Source organism: Melospiza melodia, chromosome 1, assembly GCF_035770615.1.
Source record: "Melospiza melodia melodia isolate bMelMel2 chromosome 1, bMelMel2.pri, whole genome shotgun sequence".
Taxonomy (NCBI): domain Eukaryota; kingdom Metazoa; phylum Chordata; class Aves; order Passeriformes; family Passerellidae; genus Melospiza; species Melospiza melodia.
In genome coordinates this window covers 126,432,415-126,454,136 of record NC_086194.1, presented here as the reverse complement: position 1 = coordinate 126,454,136, position 21,722 = coordinate 126,432,415, and the positions used below count along the sequence as shown (strand labels likewise).

General features: G+C 46.6%; 1 protein-coding gene across 1 annotated transcript; it reads right to left on the bottom strand.

The window, feature by feature from the left end:
• Positions 1–1,054: 1,054 nt before the first annotated feature.
• GATA6 (GATA binding protein 6) lies at positions 1,055–20,897 on the bottom strand. Its single transcript, XM_063167424.1, has 6 exons — positions 19,716–20,897; positions 16,142–16,308; positions 12,687–12,812; positions 11,280–11,367; positions 11,034–11,140; positions 1,055–2,673 (listed from the first exon to the last, which is right to left on the bottom strand). Exons 1-6 carry the CDS (start codon positions 20,605–20,607, stop codon positions 2,506–2,508), a joined length of 1,548 nt encoding a protein of 515 aa, XP_063023494.1. The 5' UTR covers positions 20,608–20,897; the 3' UTR covers positions 1,055–2,505.
• Between the last annotated feature and the right edge of the window lie 825 nt (positions 20,898–21,722).

The window sequence follows — 21,722 nt, the reverse complement described above, 5'->3', positions numbered from 1 at the left end:
CCAGAGCCAGCAGGGCTGAGGTACCTGGCTACATTCACCCACAGGTAGCCAGGACCTGAGGTGGCCCAGCAGTGAGCATAGCATGACAACACTGCCAAGAAGGGCGAGTGATCCCCACTCCTGGCTGGCCACAGCAACCCAAACCCCAGGCAGGGCTCAGCCTGATCCCTTTGTGCTAGGATCAGTTTTCCTCCTGAGGCTGTGCTGCACCATTCATCCCACAGTCCTCACAACACCTCAGGCATATGGAGGCGGCCCCAAGTGTCAGGTTTGGAAAACCAAGAGGCAAACTCTTGGCTGGTGCAAGTCAGTATATTCTTGGCTGGTGCAAGTCAGCACAGCTTCACTGGAGGCCAAGGAGCTACCCCAATTCACTCCAAAAGAAGGTCTGGCATAGAGACCAAGGGACACAGTGCAGCCACTCCATGGGTATGGAGGTTGGGCATTCCCAGTCCAACAGCACTGCTGCCATAGCTGGAAATCACACCTGGCAATTAGTCTGGCCCCAATGAACTGAGCAATGTAGAGAACCAGTCCTCAGACCCATCAAGTGGAAAAGGTTTTCCACTTCCCTGAGTAGCTAAAATTCACTGTCTTCTCTTTTCAGCAGCAGTGCCTTCAGTTTTTGCTGCCCTTCACCTTTGGCCACAGGAAGATGCCAGCAAAGCACTCAAAGCCTCTGCCACTCAGCAGCTACACCTGTAGTGGGTAACATTCTGATATTTGCCTACTCGGGGAACCTGGCTGACACCCTTTAGCTATGGTGTGATAGTCCTCAGGGCATGGGCTCAGTTCCCCAAACTTTCATCACAAAAACCTCACGTGTGCCCATGAGGAGCCTGTGTTGGTAGGTGGAAGCCCTAGTTTTACAGATCATCAGAAGGTGTAGTGAAGGGAATTGCAGGAAAAGCCCACAGTGCAGAGCAGGCACCTCAGCTGGAGACCTTCCTTGCAGCCATCAGACATGCCACCTGTACCAGTTACATTTCCATAGCTTTTAATGCAGCTTAACAATTGTGTTGGAGACAAAGGAAAAGGCACACTGTACAGAAAGAAAAATCTAAAATGATACCCTTTTATTTGTAAAGCTCTGATGAAACAACTTTCCAAATGATGTCCCACTTTTAAACCAATGAAAACCAACCTAACTATGCATCAGTCACACTATACAGATTGCATCCTACATTCTTGAGATGCCTAGATATCTTCTGTAGTATTTACACATGTATCAGTTAGGTAGTAAAGTTTCATTGCAATTTGGTTCTTTCCACCACACACTTACTCAATGGCAAAAAAACCCCTTGGGGATGCATTTGCATTTTTGTACAACACTTTGGAGCAAACGGCTAGGGCAATTTTCCTGAGAGAAGGCTTGTTCTTTGAAACTCTTGCGTTAACAACTGGAAATACAGGAGGTGGATGCATTTTTGTTGCGCTAAAAAGCCTAAGGATGCCTAGTTAAGTTTTTCTCTTAAATTATTTACGTACCATTAAGTTAAAATGTTTACATTCATTCATTCGTATAAAAACTGTTGTTAAATCTTATGCAAATGATTTAACACTGATTGCTGCAACGCAAATTGCACTTCTTTAAAAAAATTATTGTATATATGGAAGAAAAATATCTGATTGCTACCCTGTTTACAAATTTTGACTGACTCTACACACAGTTCAGCCAGGAAATATGGACTTTCATAAATCTCAGTCACAGTGTACTTTAAAAGTTATATCGCAGTCTTGAAAAGTGAGTAAATATTTTAAACCAAAAAACACCAATCCCAAAATCTCCTTAACCAGCTGGACCTTGTGGGACTTGTACCAAAAGTTGTGATTCCTTCCAGGGACATAGCTGGGCTCTGAAGAGCAGAGCAAGGCACGCTGAAGATGAAGAGCATGGAAGGAGAGGTCTGACGGGGCGAAGACACCAAATCTTCGGTGCGAGAAGTCTGTGTCAACTCAAGCTGTAAGCGCTTCTGACACTCATTAAAAAGTATCTCACTATCTCTGGTAAATAAAGTCTTTGCTACTCCCTCCTTGACATTGACAACTTCCACCAAATTCTTAGGGGAAAAGGCAACGAGAGAGTGAAAACAACTACATAATCAAAAAGGCAGCGCTGCAGGGTAAGTTGAGGATGTATTTCTGGAATCTAACAATAGGTGTGGGTTTATCTCTTTTTTGTTGTTGTTTTTTCTTTTCCTTTTTTTTTTTTTTAAGTTTTTTTGAGGGGGGCTTTGAAGAGCTTTTTAAGAGTGTAAGGCTGCATTAGCTATCCCCGGTGGTCATTTGCTTTCCCTACATTTTTCTTGCATAGTTGAGGAACTGGATGCTTTGGCAAAGCCTCTTTCGGAAGTAGAAAACCACCTCTGCCACCAAGGCTCAAAAACTGTTTCAGAGGAATGGTCTTTGCCAGCACTCTCACTGCCGCTGCGACCGCTCGCTCCACAGAGGAAACTGCGCGCAGATGTCTGGGGGCTGCCAGGATCCAGCTTCCCTCGCGCCAGGTCACGCCAGAGCCAGGGCACACCAGGGATCCTGCCTCACAGATGCTGTCACCTCGGCCGTGGAGCTCAGGCTGACTCCTGTGTACAGCCCATCTTGACCTGAATACTTGAGGTTGCTGCTCTCGGGGCTGGTGCTCTCTCCGGGGCCAGACATCACGGACGAGCTCGCCTGCAGGGAGGGGAGAGCACACAGAGATTCATTGAGCAGGTGAGCTTGGCACACACTGGGGCATGAGTGGGAGCACAGCGGGCCTGAAGCACAGCCATCACAACAGGATTTCTGTGCAAAAACAGGCTTTGCCCTCTGCTTGCCCCTGTGCCTTGAAATCCTGAAACATAAATGCCTCAGCATGAGCCCAGCCCTGCTGATGGCAGTGATGTCTGTGTTTGGAGAGGTAGAAACAAAACCACGTGATGTGCAAAAAAGCTGGAAATCAGCTCACGATGAAGAAGGAAATGTGCATGTGTCCCACTGCCCCCTACTGAAAAGACACAGCTGCCAGCACCAAAAATGTGATCTGTGAGAGGTGGCAGCTCTAGTTTTTCGTCCCCATGGGAGAAGTCCAATACATCCTAATTCTCCAGGAGCAGATACGGAGCACCTTCTGGAAAGCAGCTTTCTTTGGGCTCTTCAGCCCTTGAAATGCTTAAAATCATTCCTGACCCTTCAAAACACCAGCCAAAACCACTTCATCCCTGTAGGACTGGCCACTAAAGGAGATGCTCTTTTAATCTTCAGCCTTTGAAGCAAGAATATTTTTGTTCTGCTGACTGCACAAGACAACATGCAGGGAAGCCCTGGTAGGCACGGAGATGAACCTCTGAACCACACTGGAATCAGTCCATTTATTTTAACAGAGAAATGGAGAGTTAAAAAGACAAAGGAACAATCATTTTTTCCATGAGGCTGAGCAGATCTGCTAAAGAGGAAAAATTCGCAGTGCCAGACAGAGAAGGGGCAACATTTTCACCTGATAAAGGAAATGTTTAAGAGCTGACTTCATGCAAAATTAACTCTTGGATATGTCAACTTTAAAGCCTTAATTTACTTGTTAATGGATAGTCTTTGGATGAAATTCCTTAAAAAAAAAAAAAAAAAAAAAAACAAACTATCCTAAACTGTGACTGCAGAAGCTTCCTGCCTGCTGTTTAAGTACGAAGTATACATATTTAATCATTTTACACGAGTAGAGCTCTTGGCTCTCCTGGAGCTGTGCCAAGCGAGCAGTCCTGACATAGGAAAAGCAAGACTTCATTAATTCAAAGGTAATTTCCAAATGGTGTAGAGCAGGGCTCTTGTTGCCATGCTTAACTCAGGGAAAACCTCACCTTCTGAAAGAGATACTCACTGCTAGCACTCATTTTTGTCTGAAATAACCTGGGCTCCAGTATTTTCTTAACCTTTTATTAAAACTATTGACCGTCAGTATTGTTCCACCCAGTCATCAACCCTGATCCCACTTCATTAGTCACTACCCAGAAATGCAGAGAAGGAAGGAAAAAAAGCTGTCCCCCAAAACCAGCTGAAACAGCTCTAATCCTAAGAGATAAGTTTTATCCCTCCCTTGAACAGACAGTTGCCAATCACTGACAATGAATCTCTGTATCCTCTTTCCCTGTGACTGTGCATGGAGAATTCAGGGAGGCAGGTTCCATGCTAACCTTTGTGTACAGCCCTGGTCTTGCATCAGCCCAGATTTTCAAAGCCTTCCTTTTATTTCTAATGCCTCAAACATTTCTGTTAGCACAATAGACATAATTTTTAACAGCTTCAGTCTCCCCATAGTGGAAGAAGGGTTTAAATTAGTCGAGCAGTGTTTGCTAAACCTGAGCTAGAAATACTAAAGGAGCTGCTCTGAAAGGTTCCCATTTGCCCATATTTACCACTGCTGTTCTGGTAGGCAAATATCTTATCAGTACCTGTTTTTTCCGGGCTTGGAAAGTGTAATTCACCTTTTCCTGATTCAGCCCTACAAAGGTGGGGTGCAGGGACCCACAGTTTCCATATGGGGTTATGAGGTACCCCTCCCTCGGGCACCCCAGAAGGGAGGACGTGGAGGCATGTCCTGTTTGAGGACTGCCCATCCCTGCCTGTCCAAGGCCGGATTCTGGCTCTGTTGAGCCAGGACGGGCAGGACCCGGGCAGGACTGCCAGCCCTGGAAACCCCACCCCAGTAAAGTCATGACAAATCCAGGCAGCTTGGGCAGCTCCCAAAGTGAGACATGGAAAACAAACCTTGGCTCATGAAAAGGACGTGACAGAATCACAAGTCTGTTCCTGAGCCTCCCTACCTTTGCTCTTGCTTTTCCAGCTTTAAGGGATGAAAGACAACAGAAGTTGCACTTAGTTATTAGAGGACTTTTTTCAGCTGAAATAAATAAGCTAAACAATGCTGATTAAGTCAATGGGGTCTAATTCACAGCTACTGGCTCTATCTATAAAAAAGTAATGACTTTATTTTTATTGGTGAAATCTGATAATAGATAATAGATAACAGAAAATCAACTGAAGGTCAGCTTCCAGAGGAAAAAATTAATGAAGTCCACTGGGAAGAGCCTGCCTCTCAAACAAACAGGGAAGTTGTGTTTGTATCTGCAAACATTCTTCTTTTTACCCAAACCAGGAGGATCTGGTCATGGGTCAGCCCCCAGGCAGGTGGTCTGTATCTGAGGTGGCCTTTCTGTAGAGGACCTGCCCACCCCATACAGAGGAAGACCCCTGCCAGATCCACAAAGAAAACCAGATTGCACCCAAACCTGCCATCAGGACCTTAGAGGCAGATTAACCCCCACTAAAGCTGCTCCACATCAAAACCAGGCTGCTCAGGCTACACTTGCCAGCACTCGGGGAACAGCAGCAGCAGCTCTGGCTGAAAGACTCCTGCTTTTTCCACCCACTCCTTCCTGCACCATCTGCCCACCACAGAGAGCAGGGAAAGGGGATGGACACTTTCCCCTCTGGCCTTCCCCCACACCTCCGCAGCCAAGAGGGAAAAGCGCTGGGCAAGGTCAGCTGGAGGGGGGCAAAGGGCCTTGATCCGGACCTTTGGTCTATCAGATAGACCTTTGCTCCATCCACTTAACACGTTCAAAATGCTCCATGAATTTTGGACATTACATTAAGTCAGCAATAAGCTGAGTCTCAGCTGAGACTCTCTTCCTCCTCAGCCTAGTTTACTTTCGCAACGCGTAAATGATATCTATGGTCAGTTAAAATACATTTGCAAAGAATTCTTTCACACATGAAATGTTGTGGCAAGCTGGTGGAGTCCCTAATTTCCCAGCCTCAGCCTCCCTGCAATAACTCCCATCCCCACAAAGAGCACGTTTTCCCAACACTGTCACTCCCTGGAATCCAAAGAGCAAGTCTTGGCACTGCAAAATGACAGCTTTTTTTACTGATGTAACGACCCTCTTAGTACACAAAGCTGTCATTTCTTGCTAGTCCAATTGATTCTTTTGTTTATACTGCAGACGTGTAAGTTTACATATCTTCTAATCTCTCCTTTGTATTATAGCAACATAAATCTGTGGTTAATACTTCATTAATTTCCTAAGGGAGGCAACTTCCAGCATGGCTTGGAAAACTGATGACCCACTGCTGTCAAGGGCTGTATGAGTAACTGGCTTTATTGCTTTGGCAATAAAACAAAACCAAGCAAAAGGTATGCGTCCATGTGCATGTAGAATTTTGGGATAGAAGCAAAAATACTTTTTCCTTGCTTTTCCCCACTGAAACAAAAAAGCTGGATTGCTTCCTTCTGTTTGATATAAAAATGAAATGCCTTTTTTTTGGATACATATACACAGAGCAAAGAAAATTACTCAATGTAAAAGCAAAAGACTCAGGGTATGAAACTGAGTGGGGAGAAGAAAGTAGCTTCCCATTTTGTCCAGGACTGAGCACTGATGCAGAAGAGGTAGAAGACCAAGAAAAATTTAAATTAGAGTCTAGAGTATCATATCTCCCAGCATACTGCCCTGTCTGCCATGCTCTTTGGTATTTTAGGTTGCCACGTTCCTCATGCCTCCTGTTGATCTTATTCCACCTGGTTTAGATAAATATTTACTCATACCAGGACTGAGGCACCGTGTTCCCATTTTCCAGGTGAAAGTCCTACCAACCATGCTGGTGAGACTTTCTCATGGAAACTCTGTCCCAACACCTACAAAATTATTCCATACAACTGGAATATTATTATCAGATAATCTGAAGGACCCCTGGACATTCAGCTCCCCTATATCCAGGTGGTTAGCACATTGTTTTAAGAGGTTGAATCTCTGGTTCATCCAGACACAGGACGTACTCTCTGGAGGCTGATTTCCCTGTAGCCAGCATGAATGTCCTATCAATTTGCTGCCTAAACACCACCTCTAACCAGCTCACTCTTCTTCTGACAGGAAAAAAGAGAAGGCAAATGCAGGAGAAGGCATTAATCCAATCCAGCCCCACTTGTCCAGCATTTTGGAGACAGTTAAAACTGCATTTTTCCTGCTAGCTCACCACATGCCGAGGCCATCTCAGTCAGCTCTCTCATTTCCCACCCTACAAAACTGAAGAACCAGTCCTGAACCACTTCTCAAGCTAAACCACCATGGGAAGTAAGCACTAGTTTTTCCTCCTGAGTTTTTCTGTGGTGTGAGATTATGGTCCTTTTGAGAAAAATCCAAACTGGATGCAAAGGACACAGGAGAGCCTTCTGAAAGAAGACTTCCCCTGGTGCTGCTGAGTTTTTCTGACATCAGTTGTGGCTCAGGGAGCCTCCATGTCCTGCCATAAAAAGCAGATTTTACAGCAGTTTCATACTGCCTTTATCCTAATAAGGGAATAAAGTCCTCCTGGTTATCACACTTGTTGGAGCCCCTGCATGGAAATGGATAGGTTTGCACTACAGACCATGCCCTTCGTTTAGCAATTTATTTGGTGGAACTTTTCCCTGTACAGTTTCAGCAGCATCAAAGGGAGAGCAGGTATAGATGCAGATGCAGGCTGTCTGAAATCTTCAAATCTTCTTTTTATGGGGACGTAAGGCAATTTCATATATCATGCAGCTGGACCCTTTCCATATTAGTAACACAGGACACCCAGTACTTATAGTGCTTAGGAAAACAGAAATAGGCCTAGATCCTAGATCCAGATGTGAATTTGGCAAATAGCCCCTTTACAATGGGACAACGAAATATCTCCGATCCAAACACTTCTACATTTTGGGATGTTTGAAATCAACTTTGCCCCCACAGCAATTCATTAATCGTATCACTTAAATGTTTAAACTTCAGCTAGAACGTAAAATCAACATTTAAGGTTCTTGCTAATTTGTCTCAGAATTGGCATCATATAAGATCCCCTTCGTGAAATGGATAGTCTCAAAGACACTGCCAAGAGTAATTGCTGCCCTTCTCTTTTTCTGCCCTCCCTTCTTTATTTTACTTTAAAAGAGATAGAGAAAGGTAGGGCAAAAAGTGAACGTTACTGACACAAATGAATTCTGCTGAATTTCATTTCCATTAGATTTCTACATAACTGGAAACTTTTTTGGCAGCCTCCCACAAAAGGCATAATAAATTGCTTTTGTACCAATAGAGGAATTTGTCTTCTCTGTTTCATTTAGCAACAACATTGCTGTGAATTTCACACAACAGTTTCTAAAACGTCATCAGATTTCTCTGCCTAATGTCAATTTGGCATTTTCTCCCTCTTCACAGAATAAAGGCTAGAGAAGCAAAAACAGAGCAAAACAAAAACAAGTTGCCATGTCTGTTGTGTAAGGCACGGAACAAGCCATGTTCTCTGCTCAGGCAGGTGCCTGTTTGTCGGCAACATCACCAACACCACTGTCAGGAATCAACATTGGTCTTTTTAAAGTCACCAAAGACTACAGAGCCTGGATTCATCCATCTGAGGGTTTAGATTTTTCCCTCCTGACATGAGCTGAAGAAGTTTATTCTCCTTTGCAAAGCCATTGCCTATTCTAGAAATAATTACAAACCTTTGATCTATCAATAGATCAACATAAAAGGAAAATGAAAAAATAACCAAGAAAACAGAAGTCTAGCAGAGCATCTTTGCTTCAGCATGTGATCAGGCTGCCTTGCTCTTAAATACTGATGTCTCTTCACTCACAACAGCTTAAATGAGCTTTACGAGTGCTCGGTCCCTTCCATGGGATTTAGACCCTTTAGAAATTATTTTGCATTCTTTGCAGTTAGTGATCATGTTCCCAAATGATGTCTGGGACAACGAGAGCCCATCTTAACAGCCACCACTTTCTACTTTAAACTTCCAGCCTCCCGAGTCCTCATCCCTTTGAATTACAGATGCTTGCTTGGGCAAAGCCAGAGGCCTGAGTGAAGGACGTGACCATGCCCGTGACATATCCTGACAGCTGCTCCCTTGGAAATCCCGTTTTTATTCACACACATCTGGGACTGGGGCACAGGGGTGGGAGATCAGTAGCCCTTCACATAATTTGGGATGGAGTCAGAGGATGCCCCTATGTCTGGTTGCCACTGCAACTTCCTCTCTTCAGCGCATGGCACAGCCCCTCTCCATCACTTCCGTTCACTGAAATCTTTCACGAGGGGGTATTGCAAGTGCTTTGCATATGCAAGGCACGTCTGATCAAATCATGGTGGGGAAAAGGCTGTGCAGATGTTACCATGCTGCCTGCTGGATATAAGGGGACAGATTTTCCCAGCTGTTGTGCAGGTGTCCTCTCCCAGTCTGATCTACTGTAGAAAAATCAGGAAGAACTGAAGTCCTGTCACCGAGGATGCCATCATGTAAGTAAGAGCAGCCTCAGGGTCCCTGCTGGGAGTTGTTCCTAGTTGCTAAGGAGTTCCCAAGGAGTCTTTTAGCCCTCAATCCATGCCCCTGCACCCCTCTCCTCTGGTACCCGCACAACTCCATCTGGCAAAACCATATTAAAAATGGTACTACTTAAATTATAACATAAAGATTATTAATAACGTGTTTGATGTGCCCTTCTAGGGAGAAATACCACAGAAAGGAAGTCAGGTTTTAGCCAGCCAAGGAGGCAGCAGCATAGTGGAAATGAGATCTCCTCTATTTGTCCTCTCCTTCCTCGAGCAGCACATGGCTGTGCTGCCTCAGTCTGGTCTGGGATTGTGCTTCCCTGTCTATCCAATACATAAACCTCACTCAGGACCACTAGTGCTGCTTAAGGTAACTCAAGGAAAATTTAAGGAAAATTTGGCTACATTTTTTCCTTTGCAAATATCAAGGGAGAGCCTAAACAGTGCATAGTAGCTCCTTAGGGCAGTCTGAAACCCAATTCTGAAACTGCAACAGTTCACTTTTCAGTTAGTGTTTCTCTTTTTTTTTTTTTTTTATGTGATCTGTTTATTTTACTGGATTGACAGGGTTTTCTCATGTCAAAGACAAGCCCTTTAAATACTATCCTAGTCTCACAGGATCCAAACCCAAAATCCAGTGCCTCTGAAAATGGGTGGCCCTGTCAGTCCACAAACAATCACATTTGCTAAAAAATGAGTTTTTCTTCCCCTTGTACAATGAAACTTTGTACATCAGAAATTAAACTATTGAAAGTAATTTGAATGTAGAAAATCCAAGACATACTGAAAAATAGCTATTATAAACAATGTCTTCTTTTCATTAATAAAGAACTAAAGAAAGCCGCATTAGAAAAGTTTCTCAAAGAAATTATGTGGCAGATTAAGGGATGCAGAAGGCTGAGAAGTGAGTGTGGATATGGATAGGTACAGCCAAGCAGTTAGAAATTAATCTACATTCAGCTTCACAACTTTAGCAGCAGTATTTATCACACATGCTGAGTGAAGAAAGGAAGTTTGAGATGGTTGGAGTACATGATGTAAAATAAGGATCAAAGCTAAAGCAGGGGATGATCAGCACTCCTCGGGTGCTCCTCTGGAGCTTGGTGCTGCCAGATGCTGAGCATCTGGCCCCTGAAAAACCCTCTGTGGGCAGAGGGCTGAACCCCCACGCACTGCAGTCAGCAGAGTGCTCCAGCCTGGCTTCAGCTGAGTTTGGATCAGGGTTTAATTGCACATTTTAGTTTCAGACAAAAGTCTCTATGATTTACTTCATACAGCAGGATAACATGTTTCTGGATTTTGCCCATTGGGATAATGCATATATATATATATATATATATGTGTGTGTATATATATATATGTATGTATGTATGTATAATTGTTTCTTGAAAGGATTAGTTGAGCATGTTTTATTGTCTTCTGTCCAAAAGAAAACCTTTGAAATTAAAGAACCTGAATATTTAAAAACAAAATGTCTGCGGTTAAGCTGCGGCTAGCTATCATAAAAATTATATAGATCTTAATCAAGAAGGTTTGCAAAGTACTTCAGCTTGTCTCTCTGTTTACAGCTATATGTAATATCCTCCGAAAATCTTGTTCTGGTATCAGCTAACAAAACTGGAAAGTTTGTTTAGATTATTGTTCTGCTAGATAAGATAAAAGCTGTGATAACATTGCCCAGTGATCAGCCTGCCCGCAGATGCAGTCACTCACCCCGGAGGCTGCAGGCTGTGCGCCGGGAGAAGCCGTTTTGCTGCAGTCGTCTGAGTTGGTAGAGGACGTGGATGTCGGAGTCATGGGAACTGCAGTAGTACTGTTACCTGGAAAATTAGGAGTTGGCATTAAAAATAAATATTTTCCAGACAGAGAAGAAAAAAAAAAAAAAAAACAACAACAACAACAAAAAACCAAGACAACTACAAACTATTGCAGCTACACTTTCATATATTTTATATTTACCAGAGCATGCCTTTGATTTATTTATATTCTTAGGTTTTCGCTTCCTTGTCTGAATTCCTTCTTTTTTCATAGCAAGAGGCCGAGGAACCTGAAAAAATTAAATTTCCACACTAATCACAGAGTTGCATAGGTACTCTAATCAAAAATCAAAATACACTACAAAACAACATGGGAAGTTGCAAAAATCTGTATAACAAGTTAATTTTCTCTGTGTCACAGTACTAATTCTAAAAAATATTTGCGTTTTATTTGGGCAAAACAATAGTTTGATTCAAGTGGAGTCGTAGCTGAATTAAGAAAGTAGGGAAACTTTTTTTCTCTATGCAAACTTCATAGTTTTTTCAACCCCTCAATCAATCCACAGGAAAACAGCACAGAATTAGGGAAAACCAGCATCATTTGGCAGTAAGCCATAAGAAATTAAATTGGATGGGGTATATCTGATCGTTGATTTATTATTCCAGTCAGTTAGGAATTATCTCCAGTGCCTGATTCTGGAAAGAAAGAATGTATATGAGAAAAAAATTCATCCTCATCCTGTGGACCAGCTCTGCAAACCAGATCATCACAAGGAAAAGTCTTAGGACGGAAGGTTTAGAATAGAAGAATTGACTTAGTATTTGTTCCTATAAGCAGATCTGCCCATAATACAGCTTTACAGTACCTAAATTTATATTTATAGGGATAAATTTGTATTTAAATGTGCTCAAAAATCATCTTTGTGTTCATTACAATAATAATCACACTACAAAGACACCAGCTTAAAATATATTTTAACACCAGTTTGAGGAAAGAAAATTCATGTGTACTCTATCATTATAATATTTAAACCTGTGACATAATTTACATTTTATTGAAGGCTAGACCACGTCTCAATCATTCCTAATGCCCTTGCTCTTCAAACATTTATGCTTCACAGTAACACAATCCACAGGGGTCTCACCCAAAACACGCTCTATCACATTCAGGACAGAGCTTTTTTTTACTTTAATTTTTTTACTTTATTATTGCCCAACAAAGGCTGAAATTGCCTTTAAAGTTTTTCTGGCTATGGCTTGAATAGCCATAGCCCTTTTGCTGGCATTGCTATGTCTGCCCATGAAAAACTGTCTCATTAAAGGTCTAGGGATTTTTTCCCTACTAAAGAGCTGGTTTAAATCCCAGTGGCAAAAACACCACTGCTGCTCATCCAGAGGTAGTTTCTTTATATTAATCTATTGAGAGAGCCACAGTGGCAAGCACATAACTACTCAAAAGCATAACAAGCTAAAGTGGTACAATCATCTTCTGATGTCACACATGTTTCTGTTGCTCCACGCATTTCGCTGGTGACATTTTGAGGAGCACCCCTTCCCCAAAGCACGCCAGGGCTGGCAGGGGATGCCCCTTGGTGGAGCAGCCACTCACCCCATGGAGCTTCATGTAGAGGCCGCAGGCGTTGCAGACGGGCTCGCCCTCGGCGTTCCTGCGCCACAGCGTGGTGGTGGTGGTGTGGCAGTTGGCACAGGACAGCCCCATCCGCCGCGACGAAGGCTGCGTGGGGGCAAGCACAGGCAACACGGCATAAACAGGTGGGCAGCAGAGAGTGATTTATGTCTTTGTGCTTCGTAAAAAGTCCTTTAACACGTGGCGGGGATGGTGGGAGCCTTTCTTTAATAGCATCTGTCAGCCACAGCCCAGAATTAGAATGGAATTATCCTCATATCAGAGAGTGGAAAGATGCTGTGAAGAGGTACTGAATGTCTTTTAACCCTGGGCAGTCACAGCAGAGGCAAAATTCTCATCTGGGAGCTGGCGATCAGAAGTCTGTTCAGACCACCAGGCACCAGGTTTTTTCCAGCAGGACAGCTAGGAAATATCTCCGCTACAGCTCCATCAAGCTGAACAGAAGGCACATCCCTCCCGTGCCGCCTCCCCAGACAGTTCAGTGCCCTCTCCCCTGTGTGGTGGGTGAAGAGGCAGCTCTGATCCTGCCACTGATACTCCTGACTCATTGGAAAAATCAGCCACTTTAATCACCTGCCCTCGATGGCACCACATCTGGGGAAAACTTTCCTGGGCATCCCCAGGGTAACACATACAACAGCCTTACTTTGATAAAAAGGTCTTTTTATCATCGCCCATTTTATCATTGTACAAAAAACAGCATGCCTTGGGAGCGTGTTTTACAGAGCAGAGCCTCCCTCAGCCAGCAGAAAAGCTGGTGGGTGACAACAAGGTTCCCACTGCAAACAAGCCATTTATGACACTCTTCCGTGGAGTTTGGAGCCAAGATGAAGCAACTCTGTATCAGAAATAACCGCATAACCCAGAGCTTTATGGCTACAGGCTGTATATCATAAGTGAAGGCAGTCCTCATAAACATGTGAAATGAAGGTGAATGGGTTATAAAAGTCCCTGTAACAACTGATCTCTTTTACGTTCATCACAAGCAAAGAATTCCAGCTACATCGTAAATCTAGTCTTTTTCAAAGTATCGCATTGTCAAAAAAATACAAAAAAAATCTGTGCCTAGCTCTGTGTCTGGCAGCTGAACAAGTTTACATGGAGAAGTCAGTTTCAGAGGATTGCATTAATCTTATTTTGACCATAAAGTGCCCATAACTGAAATTACTAACTTAAGGGTACAATGCCCTTCCTCTTGAATCGTTTACTGCTGGGTTGTTAGACATAACTGGGTCACCTTTGATACCACAGGACTTTCTGCCACTGGGGAAATCAATAAAAATGTTTTGAGAATGAGGAATATTCCAGAGTGATAACTGAGTTTCTTGAATATTGTCTGTTTGAGTGTCTTTAGCAGTAAGCCGTCATTTTACACCACAGCTCAGAAAGAGCTCCAGATAAAATACAAATTTTGAAATCTTGAATCAGTAATCCATTATTAACTACGCAGGGGAAAAGAACTAACCACCCAGCCAAGTGTTATATAGGCTGAAGTACACAAAAACAATTTTTAATTTTAAAAATCCAAGTACCATGAAAACAGAATTTTTGACTTAGTTATTAAATATGCACGCACACAGCACTCAAATTATGCCCTCAGCTCAATACGCGTTTTATGTGATCACATTGAGTAAAAGAAAGCTGGTTGTAACACACATGCTTCGTTTTCTTTCTCTGCAAGTGAAATGCTGTCAGCTGTTTCACTCTGTTAAATTCTATGCAGCCTGGTCTGAACCTTCATACATTTTATTTCAATAGCTTTTGCTCATTCCCATATCTAAACAGACATGGAGTTTTGGCATGTTTTGAAGCTAAAACGACTTTTCTGATGCAGGAATTTTATCAGAGACTTTGGGGCAATCTAAACGTGTTTAGCGTTTTCAAAACATTTTCCCTTCTCACCTACATATTTCCAACTGTACGAACACAGAGTCATGGTTGATTTATAGTTATGGCCAGGGCACTTGGTAGGGATTGTTACACAGAGCTATTTCAGAGTTATTTCGCTGAGGTGTCAGACTGAAATCGGGCTGTAGTTTGACTCTGTTTTAGTCTTCTCACCCCCACCCCTCCCTCAAAAAAAAAACAACAAAAAAAGAAAAAAACAAAAAAAAAGGACACAGAAATGCTAGAACAGGGTGTCAGCTACTGAAAGAAATCTGCCTTGGGCCAGAGTGCCACAGAAATTTGGGCTCTGATGCTTGAGACAACCAGCAGATCTGGCCCCTCCATTGCATCTGTCCCCACTAATGAGATAACACCTTGTGTCATGAAATTTACCTGAAAGCCAGCTAGAAAAAACAGACACCTAGCAGCAGTAAACCTCTGGCCTAAAGTTAAATTAACTCTTTAGCTTAAAGAAAGGTCTTTAAGCAGAGGTGGGTTGGTTCCCAAGCGCTTACTGTCTGTTCCGACCATCGAGTGTTTGGGTCTTGTTTCCCCTTGCTCCCATAAGAGCAATAAATTTAAATGGTTGTGAAATAAAGAACAGTAGGGGTTTCAGCCCAAGGAAAACAGGCATGGAGCAAAGCAGCAGGCATGATTGAAAGGGGCTTGAAAGGCTGATGGGTTTGATACACTGTCTCCATACACAAGGGTCCAAACATCAGCTTGGATTATAGTGGTGTGATTTATTGTGGCTCGCTCGGTAACAGCCATTACTGAGGAGCGTATTCTTTCTGTCTGCTGACCTCCACCCAGATTTGCTAAACATAATGTGCAGTTCCCGCTTGTTAAATTTTCTCCTTGCCTATTCAGTGCCAGCCTGAGTTATAAACAGGGGTTCTGGTTTGTACTATTTATTTCCCCCCCTAGTTTTAGGAGTATATTTTTAGAAAAATTGCCGCTCATTTCTTAGGAGTAAAACAAAACAAAGGCTATTATCATTGTTTAAACAATTGGTTTTCTTTGAATTATATACAAAACTTGCTTACATTCCCAAGGATCGAGCTCTCAGCAAACAAAGCAGGTCTGGAGAAATTCCTAGCCCTCTGAACAAACATTTTCCAACCTCGATTTCTTTCTTTTTTCTTTTCTTTTTTTCCTGTCCAACATCAGCAGCACAAATTTCTTGCAAGCCACTGAATCCCCCTCACAGATGGGGCTCATAGCTTGAAAAGCCAGGCTGGCCCATGCCTGGTGTGCAGCTCACAAGGGGGCAGAGAGAGATTTTGCCTGGAAGTGAGTCCAAAGCGGTTCCAAAACGCTGCCAGCCCTGTCGCCCCTCACAGTGACCAGTTTGGCCTGCAAACCTGCTCAGGAGCCCCACTACAGTTTTGCAGCCGAGAGGATCACCAGGCTAATCCACGGATTGCTCTCACCCATCTTTGCCCCAAATTTCTCCCTCGCCTCAGCTGACTGGGGTTCCTTGGGGCAAAGCTCCTCTCGGCGCCCTCCTCCCCTCCCTCCCGACTCACCACTCTCTTTTGGGGCTTGATGAGGGGCCGGCTGAGGCCGTTCATCTTGGTGTAGAGCCCGCAGGCGTTGCACAGGTAGTTGCCGGTGCCGTCCCTCCTCCACAGCGGGGTCTGGATGGAGCCGCAGTTGACGCACTCGCGGCTCTCGGACAGGTCCTCCAGCAGCTCTGCGGGCAGGAGCACAGGGAGAGGCGGTGGGACACGGCTGCCGAGCCCGGTGCGGCCCCGCCGACACCCGGGCCCCGGGCGGGAGAGAGACCGGCCCTCGGAAAAGCAATTCCCCGGCAGCGACGGCGGCCATGCCGTGATTTTTTTCTACAAAATCCCGGTTTTTATTTTCCTTTTTTTTTGCTTTGTTTGTTTATTGGGTTTGGGTTTTGGGTTTTTTTTCTATTTATTTAAACGTGCCGGAGCCGCTGCGGCAGAGCTCTTGCCCTCCGAGCCGGAGCAGAGCCGGAGCGCCCCGCACACTCAGCGCCGGCCCGCCGCCCACTCCCGGCGGGATTTGACCCTTGGGAAGCCCACCTGGGGTCCGCTCGAGGGGCGAAACCCCTCCGTGGTGCCCACAAGGCGGAAAGGGAGGTGCGCTTGCCTTCAGAGGGGAGCAGAGTGAGGTGGCTGTCAGAATAGCCACTTCCAGAGCCACCCCGGGAGCTGGATATGTCGTTTTGCCCAATATTCCCCAGGGTCGAAGCTGGGCAAGAACTTTTCTACCTTACTTCTTATTTTAAATACCTCTCAAAACGCCTCTCAAAATGCCTTTAAATGCCTCGCAACTGGTAAAGCCTCTAGTTTGGAGGCAGCGTTTGGGGCCCTGGTGTGCCAAGGCAGCGAGGGGCAGTGCCTGCTTCGCCTCGGCTATTTGGTCAGATTAGAGCTGGTTTGTAGGAAATAGAGGAAATGGAAAAATAAGCGGCATTGTGCCTCCTGCTTTCATAGTTACTGAAAGGGAAAAAAGGTATAAAAGCATTGGGGAAAAAATGAAAAAGGAAAAAAAAAGAGAGAGAAAACCCACCTATAAAAGCTAATACTTTCACCCATGCGAATCCCTGTTCTGATTCACCTCTCCATATTTCCATATTTCGGGGGAGGAGGGAATAAATACTTGTTTTACATAGACTGTGCCACGTTGTGCAGAAATAATAAAAGAAGATGTTTGGATTTTTACAGCAGCTTTCGAGTCGAGTCTGGGAACGTATGTTTCAGACTCAGAGCTTCGTCACTGATTTTTTATTTCCTCCCTCTGCTACCTGCCTAAATCCCTCATTGGGTTATTCCCTAAGGTTTCAATGCACAGCGAAAGCGAGCTCGTAAAGGTCGAGCAGCTTTGGAGAGTGGGCTGCGGTGCCACGGCGGGCACTGAGCTGAGAAAGGCTCGGCCTTTTGGCCCGCACCCACCCAAACACGCTTCTCTCCCCGCTTCGTTTGCGAATTATTAGGCGCTAAAGAGGAACGGGCACACGGCACAGCCCAGAGAGCACAGTTCAACTTACGGTGTCAGCTCCTAGCTCTTAGCACATCGCTAAGATTTATTAATCTTTGCACTAAAAGCGCCATTGAAGACTGTAACCAGAAAAATGTTTAGGACGTCAAGGACTCTGGAACTTAAACAGTATTTTGTCTCGGCTATTTATTTTATAGCACTGCCTTCGGGCTTGCAGAAATAAATTCTGCCTTGACAATATTTCTCGGGCATTTTCAAATATTTTTCCCCTTAGAGAGTGAGTACTACACTTATTTCCAAAGAAAACAAAATAAAGTTTTAATTTTAGATACTGTTTTAGCATCTCTACGAGTACCGCTAAGAAAGCTTTATCAAACTGTCTAATATTTAGCCGTAAAAAATACATTTCGGCTACAATTTCCCCACAATTTTGACAGGGGACAAGGCGTGCCTTCGGCTTTGCAGCCGCGTTTTGCCTCACAGGAGCAGAAATTTCGCCTGGCCCTGGAGCTCCGGGCTGCTTCGCCCGCGTTACACCGCGTTGCGGCTGCGCTGGCACCCGTCCTTTCCCTCAGGAAAAGGTGAATCCCGACCCCTCCGGCCCTCAGCACCGCGGGAGGGAGGCACAGGGGCGGCAGAGACCCGCTGGATGCGGGGAAGCTGCCGCGCTCCTCGGCTGCCCGGACACTCCCGCCCCAGCCTCCCCCAGCAGCGCCCGGCTCCTGCGCCTCTCTGCTCCTTCTCGCTCACCCCTCTCCTCTCCCTGCCGTGAGATTTTCCAACACCACGTCTCTCCCGATAAAATTTAAAAAATAATAATTAAAAAAATTCGAAAACACGATTGATTTTTTTTGCTCTCCATCACCTAGTTTCACACTATAACTTTTTAAAGTTGAGTTTGAAACTCATCTTTCTTGTTAGCCTGAGATGTGGCTTCTCCTATCACTGCTGCAACTGATTTTCTTCCCTTTGTCAGAGTACTAAACACCAAGTGGGAGGATTAAAATAATTAAATCTACAGGGTGTCATCGACAGACGGGAGGAGCATTGTGTGTACAGCCCTACAGAAAGACAAAAATCCACGGGGTAATTTTCTGCAACACAGCACTGAAAGAGAAAATCACGGTGTCTATAAAATATATGCTCCTGGTTGGTAGTTTATGCTTAAAGTGAATGATGATCAAATCTGTGTGCATACACATATTTACATAAATATGTATATATACATAATAAATATATGCAGAGCATGTATATATAAATACATATACATAGCCACACACACCTCTCTATAAACCTCTATTTATATATACATAGATTTATTCTAAAGTTGAAGAGATTGCAATAATCGTTAATCTTTCTACCTCTGACTAAATCATCGCAGCTCAAACTCCACTTCTACAATTGATTTAATGACACCGAGAATCTCCTTAACTAAAACAAAAAATAAGGATGGGGCATCTCGGAAATGAAATCAAAACCCCTCAGGAGGTGCTGTATTTTAGCAGCAGTTTATAAATCACGTTTCCTCATTCATATATGAGATTTTGCTTCGCTGCTTTTCTTTTTTAATGAAGCAACGAAGTGTTTTATAGTTGAAATAATCCAAAGTGGTTTAAGGGAGCCCCTGCAATTTTCCTCTATGATACAAAGAACGATTAATTTGCAGTGAATTTGTCACCGTTCCTTGTCCAGATGACCGCACTTAAGGAAAGCAGGAATGTACCGATTTGGAAAAATTTAAAAATTAAGTTTACACCGGGCAATCCGTTTTGGGATATTAGGGTTGGTAACCCCGATTGCCATACTCCAAACAACGCCGGAGGGGTATTTTTGGAGGTGTATTTTTGGAGGAGCATTTTTGGAGAAGCATTTTTGGAGAAGCATTTTTGGAGGAGCATTTTTCCCCTAACTCAACACAAACGACGGGAGTTACCTCCGCTCCAGAACAGCCCCGGGACCGCCGTGCTAACACGGACACGGACAGCGGGGCCGCCCTCGCCAGCGACCCCCTCCGGGCAGCCCCGCCGCCGCTCCCCGCGCCCCCGGCATCCCCGCCGCCCTTCCGGGGCAGCCCCGGCGTGCGGGGACCCTCCCGGCCCGGCCCTGCCTTGCCCTGCCCGCGGCTCCTACCTGCGCTGGGTGCCCGCACGGGGATGGGGGCGGCGCGGCCCTGGAGGCAGTGCAGCATGGAGTTCTCGAAGGGCGCCGTGGGCCAGGCAGGGGCGAGCTGCGGCCCCACGTAGGACGTGTAGGGGCCCGGGTAGGAGCCATTGAGCGGCCGGGCCAGCGGGCTGTACTGGTCCCTGGCGCCCAGGCTGTTGCTGTAGGCGCCGGGCTCCCGGGAGGCCCCGTTGGCCACCGGCGGGCTCGGCGAGTAGGGGAAGCGGCCCGAGGGGTGGGAGCCGCCGCCGCTGCTGTACGAGGGGCTCTCCGCGGCCGGCTGGGACCAGACGGCGTGGCCGCCGCCCGGGTGGCTGGGCTGGGCCGCCCCGCTGCCCTGCAGGTAGGGCAGCGTGGGCAGCATGGAGCCCACGCGGGTGGTGGGCACGTAGACGGGCGAGCTGGGCGTGGAGTGCATGAAGCCGCCCGGAGATCCGTCGTACGGCGTGGGGCCCTGGGCGGCCGAGATGGCGAGGGTCTGGTACATCTCCTCGGGCTGCTCGGCGCCGAGGGCGCTCAGCTTGGGGCCGCGGCTGGACCAGATCAGCTTGCTGGTTTGGTCTAAGTCCGCGAAGAGCAGGATGTCCTCCCAGCCGGCACGGCCGGAGGGGTGCGGGGTCCCGAAGTGCACGTAGGGGGCGAGCAGCGACCTGCCCTCGGCGGCGGGGGGCGGCCGGTGGCTGCCGTCGGTCTCCGGCCGAGGAGTGCTGCAGGATCCGCGTTCACCCTGGGAGCCGCAGGAGGAGGAAGGCGAAGGAGGAGACGGGCGCGGCTCTCTGGTCGCGAAGGGACAGGAGGAACCGCCGGCGTCCGCAGCAGCGCACCGCTTCACCGCGCACCAGCCGCCTTCAGCCACGGCCATCCAGGTCCCCTTCTAGCCGCTGGGTGTGGATGGGGAAGGGCGAGGAGGGGAGGAGGAGGAGGAGTGGAGGGGGGGATCCGCAGGGCAGGGCGGGGAGGGAGGACACAAAAGAGCAGGGAAGTGGGGGAGAGAGAAATAATAATAACAAAGTTTGCAAACAGGACAGCCCGTCTCCCTCCCGTAATGAGATTCATCAGGGCTTATCTGGCCCCTCTGAGCGCTCAATCAGTCATGTCGCCTCGGCGCTGTGCTGTCCCTCGCCCCGGCGGGATGGGATCAGGCGGCCCAGGTCAAGACGAGCCGGGAGACGCCAGTCCCGCGGGGCCAGGGCTGCGGCTCCGGCCCCGCTCTCCGCACGGCGGGAGGGCTGCTCCCCTCTCCCTTCGCATCCCGGGCTGCGGATTTGAACGTGAAGCACGCCGGGGCAAAGGTGGGCGTAAGGGCGTGGGGACAGAGGGGGGCGAGGGGGCATTTTTCCCTGTCTCTGCCGCCCTTTCTTGGCTGCTGTCGTTGTTATGATTATTTCAATGAATGAGTCATTTGACTCGGTTCCACCGAGAAAACAATTAGTAAGGCGATCCCTTTAAGGTTACTTCGCCGGAGAGCGATGTTAGCTCTTCCTCGCTTGTTTGCCTATTTCCAGCCCAAGGTCACGGAAAGGAGGAGGAGGAGGAGGAGGGAAAGGCCCCTGAGGGACGGGAGATGCGCATGGGGCCGGGCCCGAAGTGAGCGCGGCGGCGGCGGGACCGGAGCGAGCCGGGCGGGATGCGCCTCCCGCAGGGGCCGGATCCAGCGGCAGCCCGGGCTGGGGGCCTGCCCCGAGCCCTGCGCACCTTGCAGCCGGGACACCCGTGCCGAGCCGAGCGGGGCCAGTTCGGAGCTGCCGGCATGAGGAAGGCCCGACAGACAGACACAGAGAGCCCGCTGCCCGGCCCTTAGGAGAAGGGGGAGAAAGCGAAAAGGGACACAGAGAAGTGACAGCGAGAGCAGGAGAGGCTCTCCGCTCTCAGCCCACCTCGGGACACTCCAGATAACCACAGCCACAAGAACACAGGACACACACAGAGCCCCCTCGCAGATAGGCACCAAATACGTCTCTGCCTCCTGCGAGATAA

What these genes read in the sequence shown, in the direction of transcription:
- GATA6 (XM_063167424.1), bottom strand. Translation starts at nt 20,607, where the DNA reads ATGGCCGTGGCTGAAGGCGGCTGGTGCGCGGTGAAGCGGTGCGCTGCT. An exon ending in CGTGCGGGCACCCAGCGCAG is followed by an intron (nt 16,309 to 19,715) that starts GTAGGAGCCGCG and finishes TCCTGCCCGCAG; the next exon opens with AGCTGCTGGAGGACCTGTCC. An exon ending in TAAATCAAAGGCATGCTCTG is followed by an intron (nt 11,141 to 11,279) that starts GTAAATATAAAA and finishes CTAATTTTCCAG; the next exon opens with GTAACAGTACTACTGCAGTT.